This window comes from Nicotiana sylvestris, chromosome 6, assembly GCF_000393655.2.
Source record: "Nicotiana sylvestris chromosome 6, ASM39365v2, whole genome shotgun sequence".
In the NCBI taxonomy this organism is placed as follows: Eukaryota; Viridiplantae; Streptophyta; class Magnoliopsida; order Solanales; family Solanaceae; genus Nicotiana; species Nicotiana sylvestris.
The window spans coordinates 137,375,008-137,390,405 of record NC_091062.1 but is presented as its reverse complement, the minus strand read 5'-3'; the positions used below and the strand labels follow the sequence as shown (position 1 = coordinate 137,390,405).

At 35.6% G+C, this 15,398-nt stretch overlaps 1 protein-coding gene across 1 annotated transcript in view; it reads left to right on the top strand.

The window, feature by feature from the left end:
* Window positions 1-13,572, top strand: part of LOC104224561 (uncharacterized) — a 46,981-nt gene extending 33,409 nt beyond the window's left edge. The window contains exons 5-13 of the mRNA XM_070149227.1: window positions 6,485-6,577; window positions 6,677-6,793; window positions 6,894-7,310; window positions 8,694-8,810; window positions 8,911-9,327; window positions 10,747-10,863; window positions 10,964-11,380; window positions 12,771-12,887; window positions 12,988-13,572. Of these exons, the coding sequence (XP_070005328.1) occupies window positions 6,485-6,577; window positions 6,677-6,793; window positions 6,894-7,310; window positions 8,694-8,810; window positions 8,911-9,327; window positions 10,747-10,863; window positions 10,964-11,380; window positions 12,771-12,887; window positions 12,988-13,572 (2,397 nt within the window). The remainder of the gene's footprint in view (window positions 1-6,484; window positions 6,578-6,676; window positions 6,794-6,893; window positions 7,311-8,693; window positions 8,811-8,910; window positions 9,328-10,746; window positions 10,864-10,963; window positions 11,381-12,770; window positions 12,888-12,987) is intronic.
* The last annotated feature ends 1,826 nt before the right edge of the window (window positions 13,573-15,398 follow it).

Sequence of the window (15,398 nt, the reverse complement as noted above, 5' to 3'; positions counted from 1 at the left end):
AATATGGAGGCAAGGATTAGCCTCATGCAAATATGGAGTCAGGGCTTAGACTCATGCAAGTATGGAGTCAAGGATTAGACTCATGCAAACGTGGAGTCAGAGATTAGACTCATGCAAAAGGGAGGCAGGGGTTAGCCTTATGCAAATATGGAGTCCGGGATTAGACTCATGCAACTATGGAGGCAAAGAGTAGCCTCATGCAAATGTGGGGAGAATAGGGATGCAAATATGGAGCTCAGAATTAGACTCATGCAAATACAGAGTCAGGGATTAGACTCATGCAAGATTGGAGACAAAGCTTAGTCTCATGCAAAGAGAAGGCAGTGCTTAGCCTTATGCAAATATGGAGGTAGAGCTTAACCTCATGAAAGATTCGGGACAAGGCTTAGTCCCATCACTACAAGAAATTGGATTATTAGTGGCAACATATAGTAGCGACTGTATAGGTTGCTACAACAACTATATTATTAGCAGCGACATCTAAAGTCGCTGCAGAAGGATAATTTTAAGCAGCGAGTTATTTTGGGTCACCTCTGATATGGCTGAAATTTTCAGTCCCGCTAAAAATAAAATTTTGGCTCCATAATATTTGTGGCGACTATGGCAAAGTCGCCGCTAAAAGTATTTGGCAGCGACTGGGTCGCTCCTATAACCTAGATTTTTACTTTTAAAATAATAAAGAAAATAAAAATTAAATAAGCTAATTAAAACTTATTTGTGAAACAGAACCCACAAAGCTGCGAGTGAAACAATAGAGGAGCAAAACTCTCTCGAGAATATCAGCCCTCTCTCTCTAAAAATTAAATCAGGTCTTCATCTAAAATTTCATCCAAATCAAAACCCCTCAAATCAAAATGTGAATCTCATTTGTCAGGTATGTTCAAATCCCTAATCTTTTCATTTTTTGGGGGGGAAAAGTTGATAATCGATCGATTTCGTGTTGTGGCGAAAGAATCAGAATTCTAGAAAACGCTACTTTGTTCTTCACGATCACCTTCTCAAGAGCTTTAAGTCAGACCCTGTTTCAAACAACGAGGTCCATCATTTTCTATCTCTCTCTCACTGTGTGTTGTCTTGTTGCCATATATAGTGCTAATTCTTGATAAACTATTTGGGTAAATTTCTGGGTTCTTGTTTTTTTTATTAAAGTTTAGCATTGACAAGAATGGCTTAAGTTTAATTGATATCAAGTTCTTGCCAACTGATTTGCCTATGTGCTATGTTATTTTTTTGTGCTGATACTAACCATTAGAGGCAAGTAACGTTGCACCCAATTCTTTGTGACAATGTGTTCGGAATTAATACCCACCCACACAAACATTTATTTATATGCACGCCGGAGCGGATCCTGGGTTATAGATTTTAGCCCTTTTGAGTTATCACGTTCTAACTTAATAATTTGTATATTTGGAAATAAATTCTTTAAGAAAAATAACAGTCCAAAGCTACTGGGTTCTATCGAATCATACCTTCTAACTCTACATCTGCCCCTGTATTTAACATATGGAGTTTTGAGATCTCAATTTTATGGACTTGAAGTTGTAGTTTAACAGCGTCGAGTGAACACCTTGTATGTTTGTTTAACAGCGTTCTGGCCTACTTCACCGATTAGGCATATACTGGATGCTTTAGTTGTGATGAAACCTGCATCTTCTGCTTGCTTATGTAAGATATAAGTAGTTTTGTACTAGCTAGAAAGAGCTTCAGCTAGTAATGGAGAGCAAGTAGCTAAGCAGTTCAAATGCATCTAGTACAAATGATTTCATTGGCTATTGCTTGTAAAAAAGCAATATTTCCATTTGAATTCATGTCAATTCTTCAAGTTTATTTGGACTTTCTTGTTGAATTATCCAACAAAATGACAGAATAGGGATTGTTTTCCTCCTTGGTTTTTCTGACAAAAGTTTCAACATGCAGTTAGGGATAATTATTTTTTCAGCAATTTCACTTTTGTATTCTTAGATTTTATCTCGAATTTCTCTGAGCCATTTGATAATCTACAGGAATACCAAAAAAATCACACAAAAAGAATCATTTGAAGCGTATTTGGTGTTGTTATTGTCGATTCTCGGTCTTGACAGAATCTCAGCTATCTCTTTTCCTAGGTAAGTTAAAATCTTCTTTTTGAGAGACGTTTTACATGTCGGCATTCAATTCAGTTTGAATTATTATATGAGCTTCGTAGGTTCTTTCAGTTATGTCCCCTTACCACTTAGATATCGACTTTGATATCACAATAATTTGATTTTCTCTTCCTAGGATTTGAAAGGGAGTTGTTTTCAGTCCTTGCCATAGTTCTGTTGTTATTGCATTTGATATGAAGTTTAAAAAGAATTGCAAAGGAGCAGTTTATTAAATATATAGTATCTATTATATACAGTCTCATTTTCATCAACAATATGTAGTTTCATGCTCACAGAAGGTATAGTCTCATGCTCACAAAAGCACTACAGGTTAAAAATAATTGAATTGAACTAAAAGTAAAATTCACGACACTTTGAGTCTAGTTGGGTAAGATATGTTACATCTGTTTATCAAAAAGGTGTTTATATTATGTGGTAGTGTATAAATTCTTTTTATGAAACTATTTATTTTCCTTGTTAATCTAAAGGTGTGTGAGAAGAAAAAATTGCTACAATAATTCTATTTTATTTATAAGTGATTTGATTTGTTCATCTTTCTTTGGTATGCTAATTATTATAGATATTTTGATTATTATCATCCTTCCACTTTTAATTAGGTAATAATTTATTTATTTTTGAAAATAGATATGATGGAAAAGTTGGTTGAATAGGAATAGAGTCGACCAAAGGTATAGAGATGGAGTAGACAACTTTCTTAATTGGGAATTCAGTCAACCAACTGTGAACACTATGATTTGGTGTCCTTGTAAAGGGTGTATGAATACCGCGTTCAAGCTAAGGGTTGGTGTAAGAGGAGATTTATTGAGGAAGGGTTTTTGGGATTCTTATAAAGTGTGGGACTTGCATGGAGAAGTGTTAAATAGAGTTGACACTTCTAATACTGCAGTTAGTGATGAAGTAGAAGATGATAACATTGAAGAAGATAATATTACTGAAATGATTCACGATGCTTGTGGATATACAAATATGGAGGATAATAATAGTAATAATTCAGTGGACAATGAAGAGATAAATGTACATGCAACAAAGTTCTACAAATTATTAGAAGATGCTGAGATAGAACTTGATCCTGGTTGTAAAAAAGTCTCGAAGTTGTCTTTTGTTGTTAAACTACTTCACTTGAAGTGTCTTAACCATTGGAGCAATAAATCGATGGATGCATTGTTGAGCTTCTTTAAAGAAGTTCTTCCCGAGGGGTCATTTGTGCCAAATTCTTTCTATGAAGCAAAGAAAGTTCTTTGTGACCTCGGCTTGGGGTACACCAAAATAGATGCATGTCAGAATGATTGTATTTTATATTGGCGTGCTTATGCCGATGTCCAAGCATGTCCTAAGTGTGGTAAGTCTAAATGGAAGTATGAAGAACACGGAGGCAAGAAAGTAGCTCATAAAATCTTGCGGCATTTTTCAATCAAACCAAGGCTTTAAAGATTGTACATGGCAAGAGAAACAACTAAAAAGTTGAGGTGGCACAAGGAGGAAAATATTGATGATGGTGTCTTGCGACATCCGTCTGACTCAGTAGCATGGAAATCCTTTGATGCACAACATCCCACCTTTTCATCTAAGTTAAGAAATGTTCGATTAGGTTTGGCAAATGACGGGTTCCAACCTTATGGGAACATGAGTTCTAATCATAGTATTTGGCCAGTCGTACTAGCTACGTATAACTTGCCACCATAGGATTGCATGAAAAATCCATATTTCATGATGACACTTCTTATTCCAGGCCCCAAGTGTCCATGCAATGATATCGATGTATATTTACAACCAATGGTTGAAGAATTGGAAGAATTGAAAGAATTATGGGATGGGGTGGAGACTTATGATGCTCACTCAAAATCTAATTTTCTGATGCGTGTGGCTATTATGTGGACGATCAATAACTTTCCTGCATATGAGAATCTTTCAGGATGGTCAACCAAAGGCAAGCTTGCATGTCCTTGTTGCCATAAAGATACACAATCAACTTCTTTGCGTAGTAAGTTGTGTTACATGGGTCATCGTCGCTTCCTTCCCATGGACCATCCATGGAGAAAAAGTAGGACGTTATTTGATGAGAAAGTTGAAATGGGAGTTGCACCTAACCCTGTAACCGGTGATGAAGTACTTGTGCAATTACAAGCTTTGGGTAATGTGACTTTTGGTAAAGGATAAAAGAGAAAGTGTGATGTTCATAAAAATGCTTACAACTGGAAGAAGAAAAGTATCTTTTTCCAATTGCCTTATTGGAAGAGTCTTATGTTATGATATAACCTTGATGTGATGCACATCGAAAGAAATGTGTCTGACAATATTATATCAACTGTCATGAATATGGTTGGAAAGACAAAAGACACATTGAAAAGTAGATATGACTTGATGGACCTTGGAATCAGACAAAGGTTGCATCCAATTGAGGATGGGAACAATATTTTGTTACCGGTAGCGTGCTATGCATTGTCCCCGGAAGAGAAGCTGAAGGTATGCAGTTTTATAGCTAATCTGAAGGTTCCTGATGCCTTTTCCTCAAACATTTCAAGGTGTGTCAATGTACAGGAAAAAAAGATACATGGATTGAAATGTCATGATCATCATGTATTGTTGCAAGATATTTTTCCAGTAGTTATACGTGGTTTGCTACCCAAGGAAGTGTGTGATCCAATTATAGCCTTAGAATTTTTTTTCAAGAATATATACTCTAAGTGCTTGATGATTGAAGATCTTGAAATCCAAGAGGCAGAAATTCCTATTATTTTGAGCAAACTTCACCTTGTTTTCCCTCCGGCGTTCTTTGATGTCATGGTTCATTTGTCAATTCACTTGACAAGTGAGGCAAAGCTTGGTGGACCAGCTCAATATCGGAATATGTATCCTATAGAGAGGTAATTTATTGTCTAATAATCTCGATACTATAGTTTTTGAATGACCTATATTATTTTAATGGGTTATTTTATATAGGTATTTACGAACACTTAAGTCTTATGTTCGCAACAAAAATCGTCCAGAAGGTTCAATTGTAGAAGGTTATTTGGCAGAGGAAAGCCTCACATTTTGTTCGCTATACTTGAAGAATATCTCAACCAAGTTTAATAAACCAACTAGGAATGACAATGGATCTGTGTCAAATGATGTGATGTCTATCTTCAAAAAAAGTGTTCAAACAAAAGGTGCTTCAGACGACATCAAGCTATCTCATGATGAGTTTAAATAAGCATGTACGTATGTGCTTTAAAATTGTGAAGAGGTTTCGCATTTCATGGAGTAAGTATCTTATTAACTCCACGGTAGTTTCACACTGATATAATTCGAACCCGATTTATCTTAACTAACTTAAAAATGTAGGGAATACACAAGAGAGATTGAAAGCCAAAGTTCAATGAGAGCTCATAAAAATGAGTTTCTTGATTGGTTTCGCGCACATGTAGGTGTCTACTTAATTACTAATATTGATATTAGTTTAATCATCCCATCATGTTATTGGTCATAATAGTGTTGTTCGTCTTTGCAGATATTTGTACTATCTTCACAAGGACGAACAAATGATGAGCTCATAAGCTTAGCCGTGGGCTCTGCACCATTAGTACATCGATATTCAATATTTGTAGTGAATGGATTTAAATTCCATACAAAAGAGCTTGCATTGAGAAGAAAAATGCAGAATAGTAGTGTTCTTGTGAGAGGAGATGATTCAGACTCTAATAAGGAGTATTATGGTGTATTAGAGGATATTTATGAGTTATCTTATGTGGGAAACATAAAAGTTTACTTATTCAAGTGTCATTGGTGGGATGTGACTCGCTTAGGAAGAGGATATAAGATAGACAAATATGGCTTCACAAGTGTGAATACTCGGTGTGCCTGAATACAAATGAGCCATTTGTGTTGGCATCTCAGTCGGAACAAGTCTTTTACTTGGACGACATGGTCGATAATGATTAGCTTATTATTGTGAAGACAAATCCTTGCGACCTTTTAAAATGGCTGTATAATTGTGTAGAAATTGAAGATGAAGAATTACTGAATGAAGAAGTCTATCAACAAGAGGAAGCTGATTTTAATACTTCGTGCACCAATGACCAAGAAAATATTATTGAGGTAGACTACATAGGGATAATGTTGAACCACAAAGTATTAACTATGATAATGCAAGTACGCAAGCTCAAAACAATGTGCATAATGATGAAGCTGATTCATTAATGACAATCATATAGAAATATCAGAAAGTTGATATAATATTGTCAGACACATTTCTTGGAAGTCAGGATTTTAAGGTACTAACTTAATACCTGAAGATTCTGCCAACCAAAGGGCACCATTCACATCTTTGAAAGGTGATCTATTAATCTGTTTACTTACAGGTTGTAAGTGAGAGGAACAAAAGAAATAGAGAAAAGCAAGTAACTAAGTATACTTGTGGTACAAAGTCTTTTGCAGAAATAGAGAAATCTACGGTAAAAATATATTTAGTCCCCTACTATCACATACGCTTCTTTGTTATTTATATATTTATATATTTGCTTATATATTTTTTGTCCAAAATTATATTGCAGAGAAATCCTATTACTGGAGAAATAGACACACCAGATAAAGTTTGGGAGATCCAACATACACGCAAGGATGATAGAGGAGAATTGGTGTGGGTGGATCCACAATCCCAACAAATTCATGTAATTATCTAAAATCATAGACTATTATCTTTCTGTTTCTGTAAGTTACATTCAGTGTGTTTTATAATATTTTGATGTAAATGATTAAGCATAAATCCAGGGTCAACTCCAAGAAGTTGTCACTCAGCAACAATCTGAAGAGATCGAGCATCCTATGACTAGAGATGAGATTTTATCCACCGTTCTTGGTGAGAGAACAGGTTATGTTCGCGGAAAAGGATACGAAAAGAAGCCTCCTAAAAAGAGTAATATGCAGCAGGCAAGCATAGAGTCCAGCGTGTCTTTTGCTATGAAAATTATGCGTCAAAAGATGCAAGCCGAGATGGATAGAAAGTTGCAAGAAGAACGTAAACAAATGGCTGCTCAGTTGCAAAGAAATATGGAACTTGAGTTGCAAAGGAAGTTGGCAGAGGAGCGTGAACAGTCAAGTGTAGAAGTAGACAAGAGGATCCATCTAGAAGTGGACAAGAGGATGCATGAACAATTTGCTAGTTTGATGACCAGAATGCTACAACAGGTACTTGCTCCGCTGCTTCTTAATAATTCTTCTTCCTTCTCGGCATTTCTTCTTCCTTCATTCGGGACAATTCTTCTGTCACTTGCTCCATATTTACTTGTCAACTTCTCCTTCTTTAACTTTTATCCTCTTGATAATAAACTATTGGGCTATTTTTTGTTTATGTGAAATCTAGATTTTTGCAAACGTTGGGCTTCAGGGGCTTAGTTGATAATAGACTATTGGGCTGTTTTTAGTCTATATGAAATGTGAATTTTGCAAACCTTAGTTTATGTGAAATATGTACCGTAGCTGCTTCAGGGGCTGCTGCTACGGTTTCTTTGCAAACCTTAGTTGTGTGGGCTGCTGCTGCTGCTGTTTAGTTGGTACTTGTGTGGTTTCTCCTGGTGTTGATTCATGACTATGAGGCTAGTAGAAGGATGTAAATGGAATTGAGGGAGTGGACAAGATGCCAATGAAGCATAAGTTTGTCCTAAATATGAAACCAATAACTCTTTTTAGATAAAAAGAAGCACATCATCTTTAAACTTAGTAGACCCCCTTTAAACTAAATCAAAAGGATCAGAATCTTTTGACAAGAAGTGCTTAATTAAATTCTAGCTGATGACTTAGGCTAATGCAAGAGCTAGGCATGAAAAAATTCAAGTGTTCACTCTTAATGTAGCATAACTGGAAAAAGTAGGATTCTTTTTTGTTTAAGTATCACTTCTTTTACATACTACCTGAAAGGACCAGAATAGTGATAAAACAAGGATATTTTGTTTAAGTATCACTTCTTTTATATACTAGTTGTGGACTAGAATGGTGATAAAATGTAACCATCATGGATTCAGTAAAGGATATTTTGTGAAAGGATTAACGACCTGCAAAAGTAGGATTCAAGTTATAATTACATCATCTTCAACTGGTAGTAGAAAACTCGATCGGAAGGTTAGTTTTACTTACTGTTGTCCACACATCAACCTTAAAGCTATTAAACCTTTGGGCAAATTTAGAGTAAACTGGGAATCAGCTGAGACCCTTTTGTTATCCTTGAAGTTTTTCTATGCATGTTTTTTGATATAAAAAATATAATTATGTTCCTTATATATATATATATATATATATATATATATATATATATATATATAGTTTTTTTAGGAGGGACAATGCACTTAAACAATGGTATCGTGCAAGGATGGTGTCGACCAAGGAGCAGTTACAAGGCACTTAATATTTTGTCTTTTTTGGGATATGTATATGCGTACAATTATATTACAATGCATAATGAAGTGTAGATCTACGGTAAAAATATATTTAGTCCCCTACTATCACATACGCTTCTTTGTTATTTACATATTTATATATTTGCTTATATATTTTTTGTCCAAAATTATATTGCAGAGAAATCCTATTACTGGAGAAATAGACACACCAGATAAAGTTTGGGAGATCCAACATACACGCAAGGATGATAGAGGAGAATTGGTGTGGGTGGATCCACAATCCCAACAAATTCATGTAATTATCTAAAATCATAGACTATTATCTTTCTGTTTCTGTAAGTTACATTCAGTGTGTTTTATAATATTTTGATGTAAATGATTAAGCATAAATCCAGGGTCAACTCCAAGAAGTTGTCACTCAGCAACAATCTGAAGAGATCGAGCATCCTATGATTAGAGATGAGATTTTATCCACCGTTCTTGGTGAGAGAACAGGTTATGTTCGTGGAAAAGGATACGGAAAGAAGCCTCCTAAAAAGAGTAATATGCAGCAGGCAAGCATAGAGTCCAGCGTGTCTTTCGCTATGGAAATTATGCGTCCAAAGATGCAAGCCGAGATGGATAGAAAGTTGCAAGAAGAACGTGAACAAATGGCTGCTCAGTTGCAAAGAAATATGGAACTTGAGTTGCAAAGGAAGTTGGCAGAGGAGCGTGAACAGTCAAGTGTAGAAGTAGACAAGAGGATCCATCTAGAAGTGGACAAGAGGATGCATGAACAATTTGCTAGTTTGATGACTAGAATGCTAGAACAGGTACTTGCTCCGCTGCTTCTTAACAATTCTTCTTCCTTCTCGGCATTTCTTCTTCCTTCATTCGGGACAATTCTTCTGTCACTTGCTCCATATTTTCTTGTCAACTTCTCCTTCTTTAACTTTTATCCTCTTGATAATAGACTATTGGGCTATTTTTTGTTTATGTGAAATCTAGATTTTTGCAAACGTTGGGCTTCAGGGGCTTAGTTGATAATAGACTATTGGGCTGTTTTTAGTCTATATGAAATGTGAATTTTGCAAACCTTATTTTATGTGAAATATGTACCGTAGCTGCTTCAGGGGCTGCTGCTGCGGTTTCTTTGCAAACCTTAGTTGTGTGGGCTGCTGTTGCTGCTGTTTAGTTGGTACTTGTGTGGTTTCTCCTGGTGTTGATTCATGACTATGAGGCTAGTAGAAGGATGTAAATGGAATTGAGGGAGTGGACAAGATGCCAATGAAGCATAAGTTTGTCCTAAATATGAAACCAATATCTCTTTTTAGATAAAAAGAAGCACATCATCTTTAAACTTAGTAGACCCCCTTTAAACTAAATCAAAAGGATCAGAATCTTTTGACAAGAAGTGCTTAATTAAATTCTAGCTGATGACTTAGGCTAATGCAAGAGCTAGGCATGAAAAAATTCAAGTGTTCACTCTTAATGTAGCATAACTGGAAAAAGTAGGATTCTTTTTTGTTTAAGTATCACTTCTTTTACATACTACCTGAAAGGACCAGAATAGTGATAAAACAAGGATATTTTGTTTAAGTATCACTTCTTTTATATACTAGTTGTGGACCAGAATGGTGATAAAATGTAACCATCATGGATTCAGTAAATGATATTTTGTGAAAGGATTAACGAACTGCAAAAGTAGGATTCAAGTTATAATTACATCATCTTCAACTGGTAGTAGAAAACTCGATCGGAAGGTTAGTTTTACTTACTGTTGTCCACACATCAACCTTAAAGCTATTAAACCTTTGGGCAAATTTAGAGTAAACTGGGAATCAGCTGAGACCCTTTTGTTATCCTTGAAGTTTTTCTATGCATGTTTTTTGATATAAAAAATATAATTATGTTCCTTATATATATATATATATATATATATATATATATATATATATATATATATATATATATATATATATATATATATATATATACAGTTTTTTTAGGAGGGACAATGCACTTAAACAATGGTATCGTGCAAGGATGGTGTCGACCAAGGAGCAGTTACAAGGCACTTAATATTTTGTCTTTTTTGGGATATGTATATGCGTACAATTATATTACAATGCATAATGAAGTGTATATCTACGGTAAAAATATATTTAGTCCCCTACTATCACATACGCTTCTTTGTTATTTACATATTTATATATTTGCTTATATATTTTTTGTCCAAAATTATATTGCAGAGAAATCCTATTACTGGAGAAATAGACACACCAGATAAAGTTTGGGAGATCCAACATACACGCAAGGATGATAGAGGAGAATTGGTGTGGGTGGATCCACAATCCCAACAAATTCATGTAATTATCTAAAATCATAGACTATTATCTTTCTGTTTCTGTAAGTTACATTCAGTGTGTTTTATAATATTTTGATGTAAATGATTAAGCATAAATCCAGGGTCAACTCCAAGAAGTTGTCACTCAGCAACAATCTGAAGAGATCGAGCATCCTATGATTAGAGATGAGATTTTATCCACCGTTCTTGGTGAGAGAACAGGTTATGTTCGTGGAAAAGGATACGGAAAGATGCCTCCTAAAAAGAGTAATATGCAGCAGGCAAGCATAGAGTCCAGCGTGTCTTTCGCTATGGAAATTATGCGTCCAAAGATGCAAGCCGAGATGGATAGAAAGTTGCAAGAAGAACGTGAACAAATGGCTGCTCAGTTGCAAAGAAATATGGAACTTGAGTTGCAAAGGAAGTTGGCAGAGGAGTGTGAACAGTCAAGTGTAGAAGTAGACAAGAGGATCCATCTAGAAGTGGACAAGAGGATGCATGAACAATTTGCTAGTTTGATGACTAGAATGCTACAACAGGTACTTGCTCCGCTGCTTCTTAACAATTCTTCTTCATTCTCGGCATTTCTTCTTCCTTCATTCGGGACAATTCTTCTGTCACTTGCTCCATATTTTCTTGTCAACTTCTCCTTCTTTAACTTTTATCCTCTTGATAATAGACTATTGGGCTATTTTTTGTTTATGTGAAATCTAGATTTTTGCAAACGTTGGGCTTCAGGGGCTTAGTTGATAATAGACTATTGGGCTGTTTTTAGTCTATATGAAATGTGAATTTTGCAAACCTTAGTTTATGTGAAATATGTATCGTAGCTGCTTCAGGGGCTGCTGCTGCGGTTTCTTTGCAAACCTTAGTTGTGTGGGCTGCTGCTTCTGCTGTTTAGTTGGTACTTGTGTGGTTTCTCCTGGTGTTGATTCATGACTATGAGGCTAGTAGAAGGATGTAAATGGAATTGAGGGAGTGGACAAGATGCCAATGAAGCATAAGTTTGTCCTAAATATGAAACCAATAACTCTTTTTAGATAAAAAGAAGCACATCATCTTTAAACTTAGTAGACCCCCTTTAAACTAAATCAAAAGGATCAGAATCTTTTGACAAGAAGTGCTTAATTAAATACTAGCTGATGACTTAGGCTAATGCAAGAGCTAGGCATGAAAAAATTCAAGTGTTCACTCTTAATGTAGCATAACTGGAAAAAGTAGGATTCTTTTTTGTTTAAGTATCACTTCTTTTACATACTACCTGAAAGGACCAGAATAGTGATAAAACAAGGATATTTTGTTTAAGTATCACTTCTTTTATATACTAGTTGTGGACCAGAATGGTGATAAAATGTAACCATCATGGATTCAGTAAAGGATATTTTATGAAAGGATTAACGACCTGCAAAAGTAGGATCAAGTTATAATTACATCATCTTCAACTGGTAGTAGAAAACTCGATCGGAAGGTTAGTTTTACTTACTGTTGTCCACACATCAACCTTAAAGCTATTAAACCTTTGGGCAAATTTAGAGTAAACTGGGAATCAGCTGAGACCCTTTTGTTATCCTTGAAGTTTTTCTATGCATGTTTTTTGATATAAAAAATATCATTATGTTCCTTATATATATATATATATATATATATATATATATATATATATATATATATATATAGTTTTTTTAGGAGGGACAATGCACTTAAACAATGGTATCATGCAAGGATGGTGTCGACCAAGGAGCAGTTACAAGGCACTTAATATTTTGTCTTTTTTGGGATATGTATATGCGTACAATTATATTACAATGCATAATGAAGTGTAGATCTACGGTAAAAATATATTTAGTCCCCTACTATCACATACGCTTCTTTGTTATTTACATATTTATATATTTGCTTATATATTTTTTGTCCAAAATTATATTGCAGAGAAATCCTATTACTGGAGAAATAGACACACCAGATAAAGTTTGGGAGATCCAACATACACGCAAAGATGATAGAGGAGAATTGGTGTGGGTGGATCCACAATCCCAACAAATTCATGTAATTATCTAAAATCATAGACTATTATCTTTCTGTTTCTGCAAGTTACATTCAGTGTGTTTTATAATATTTTGATGTAAATGATTAAGCATAAATCCAGGGTCAACTCCAAGAAGTTGTCACTCAGCAACAATCTGAAGAGATCGAGCATCCTATGACTAGAGATGAGATTTTATCCACCGTTCTTGGTGAGAGAACAGGTTATGTTCACGGAAAAGGATACGGAAAGAAGCCTCCTAAAAAGAGTAATATGCAGCAGGCAAGCGTAGAGTCCAGCGTGTCTTTCGCTATGGAAATTATGCGTCCAAAGATGCAAGCCGAGATGGATAGAAAGTTGCAAGAAGAACGTGAACAAATGGCTGCTCAGTTGCAAAGAAATATGGAACTTGAGTTGCAAAGGAAGTTGGCAGAGGAGCGTGAAAAGTCAAGTGTAGAAGTAGACAAGAGGATCCATCTAGAAGTGGACAAGAGGATGCATGAACAATTTGCTAGTTTGATGACCAGAATGCTACAACAGGTACTTGCTCCGCTGCTTCTTAACAATTCTTCTTCCTTCTCGGCATTTCTTCTTCCTTCATTCGGGACAATTCTTCTGTCACTTGCTCCATATCTTCTTGTCAACTTATCCTTCTTTAACTTTTATCCTCTTGATAATAGACTATTGAGCTGTTTTTTGTTTATGTGAAATCTAGATTTTTGCAAACGTTGGGCTTCAGGGGCTTAGTTGATAATAGACTATTGGGCTGTTTTTAGTCTATATGAAATCTGAATTTTGCAAACCTTAGTTTATGTGAAATATGTACCATAGCAAAGAAATATGGAACTTGGGTTGCAAAGGAAGTTGGCAGAGGAGCGTGAACAGTCAAGTGTAGAAGTAGACAAGAGCAGTTACAAGACACTTAATATTTTATCTTTTTTGGGATATGTATATGCGTACAATTATATTACAATGCATAATGAAGTGTAGTTTTGTATTATGAATTGACCTTTTTAGTAATGAAAATATTTATAATATTCAGTTTGAGAAATTCTTTTGGTATTTTTAAATATTATTGGTTGCTTTTTATATTGGTATTCAATTTATGTGAATATACAGTCATTAAATTTAGAGAATTCGGTTCCTACTGGAAATATATATAATTTCGTCATTATGTAGTTTTTGAGAAGATAAGTTTTAGTGGCGACATTATTTTGTCACAAAATATAATGTTAAATTTGCCAATCTTCATTTTGCAGCGACTTTAGTTGCTACAGAAAGATATTGTGTATTTCATGGTTTATTATATTGTAGCAACACGGGTCGCTACTAATAGTTATTTATAGTGGCGGACCTTAACTTGCCACTAAAAAAAAGTTTTGGCAGCGATAGTACTCACCACTAAAGATGAATATCAGTGGCGACAAAGCTAATTTTCTATTCTTGTGGAGCCAATTTTGTAGCGAGGTTTCTCACCTTTTGTGGCAACTGTATCGCCGCAAAATGTACCGGTTTTAGCGGCGACTTTGCTTTGTCGCCACAAATACATTTCAGGCACGCTTTTTCTTGTAGCAACACAAATGTAGCCACTGATAACATGTAGCAGCGACTTTCAGTGATTTTGTAGCGACTTTAGTCGCCGCAATAAAGCTAATTTCTTGTAGTGCATGCATGGAAGGCAATGCTTAGCCTTATGCAGATATGGAGTTAGGGATTAGACTCATGTAAGATTGGAGATAGGGCTTAGTCTCATGCAGAGAGAAGGCAGTGCTTAGCCTTATGTAGATATGGAGTCAGAGATTAGACTCATGCAAGATTGGAGACAGGGCTTAGTCTCATGTAGAGAGAAGGCAGTGCTTAGCCTTACACAGGTATGGAGGTAGAGCTTAACCTCATGCAAAGAAAGGGTAGTGCTTAGCCTTATGCGAATATGGAGTTAGGGATTAGACTCATGCAAGCGTGGAGTCAGAGATTAGACTCATGCAAAGAGCGAATAACAGATAAGGGTAGGGTATGTCTTAACTTTGATATATTCAATGTCTGATGGCCGGATGGATGGTGAATTTGCTTTGTGTATACAGGTTTCACAAATGCTACCGTTACGTCAAATGTGCCTGCGTTCAAAGAAAAATTGTAAGTTTTAGGAGGGAAGGTTGCTTCTTGCTTCGTCAGCCGACCTTGCTCTGCTCTGCTCTGGAAGCCCCCTTCGAGTTCCCCTAGGTAGCACCTGACCATTATGAAAAGTAGAATTTTCGAAAAATATGAATTCATTGATAAGATAGAATCATTTTGGAAGCGTATTGATATATCAAGTAATTTTTGATGAACTAGCGACTGTGACACATTTCAGAGGCATTGCAGCTCTCTTATGTTGGAATTTTGAGGGTCCTCCTCAAAATTCTGCCCAAGTTTGGTAGATGATTTTTAACTGTTTGCGGATGGCGGACCCTGCTGAGTCTTCTTCAAAATTTTGAGAATCCTTCTCAAAATTCTGCCCCAGTTCTTGACTGATTACTAACTTCCTGGCATGTGAT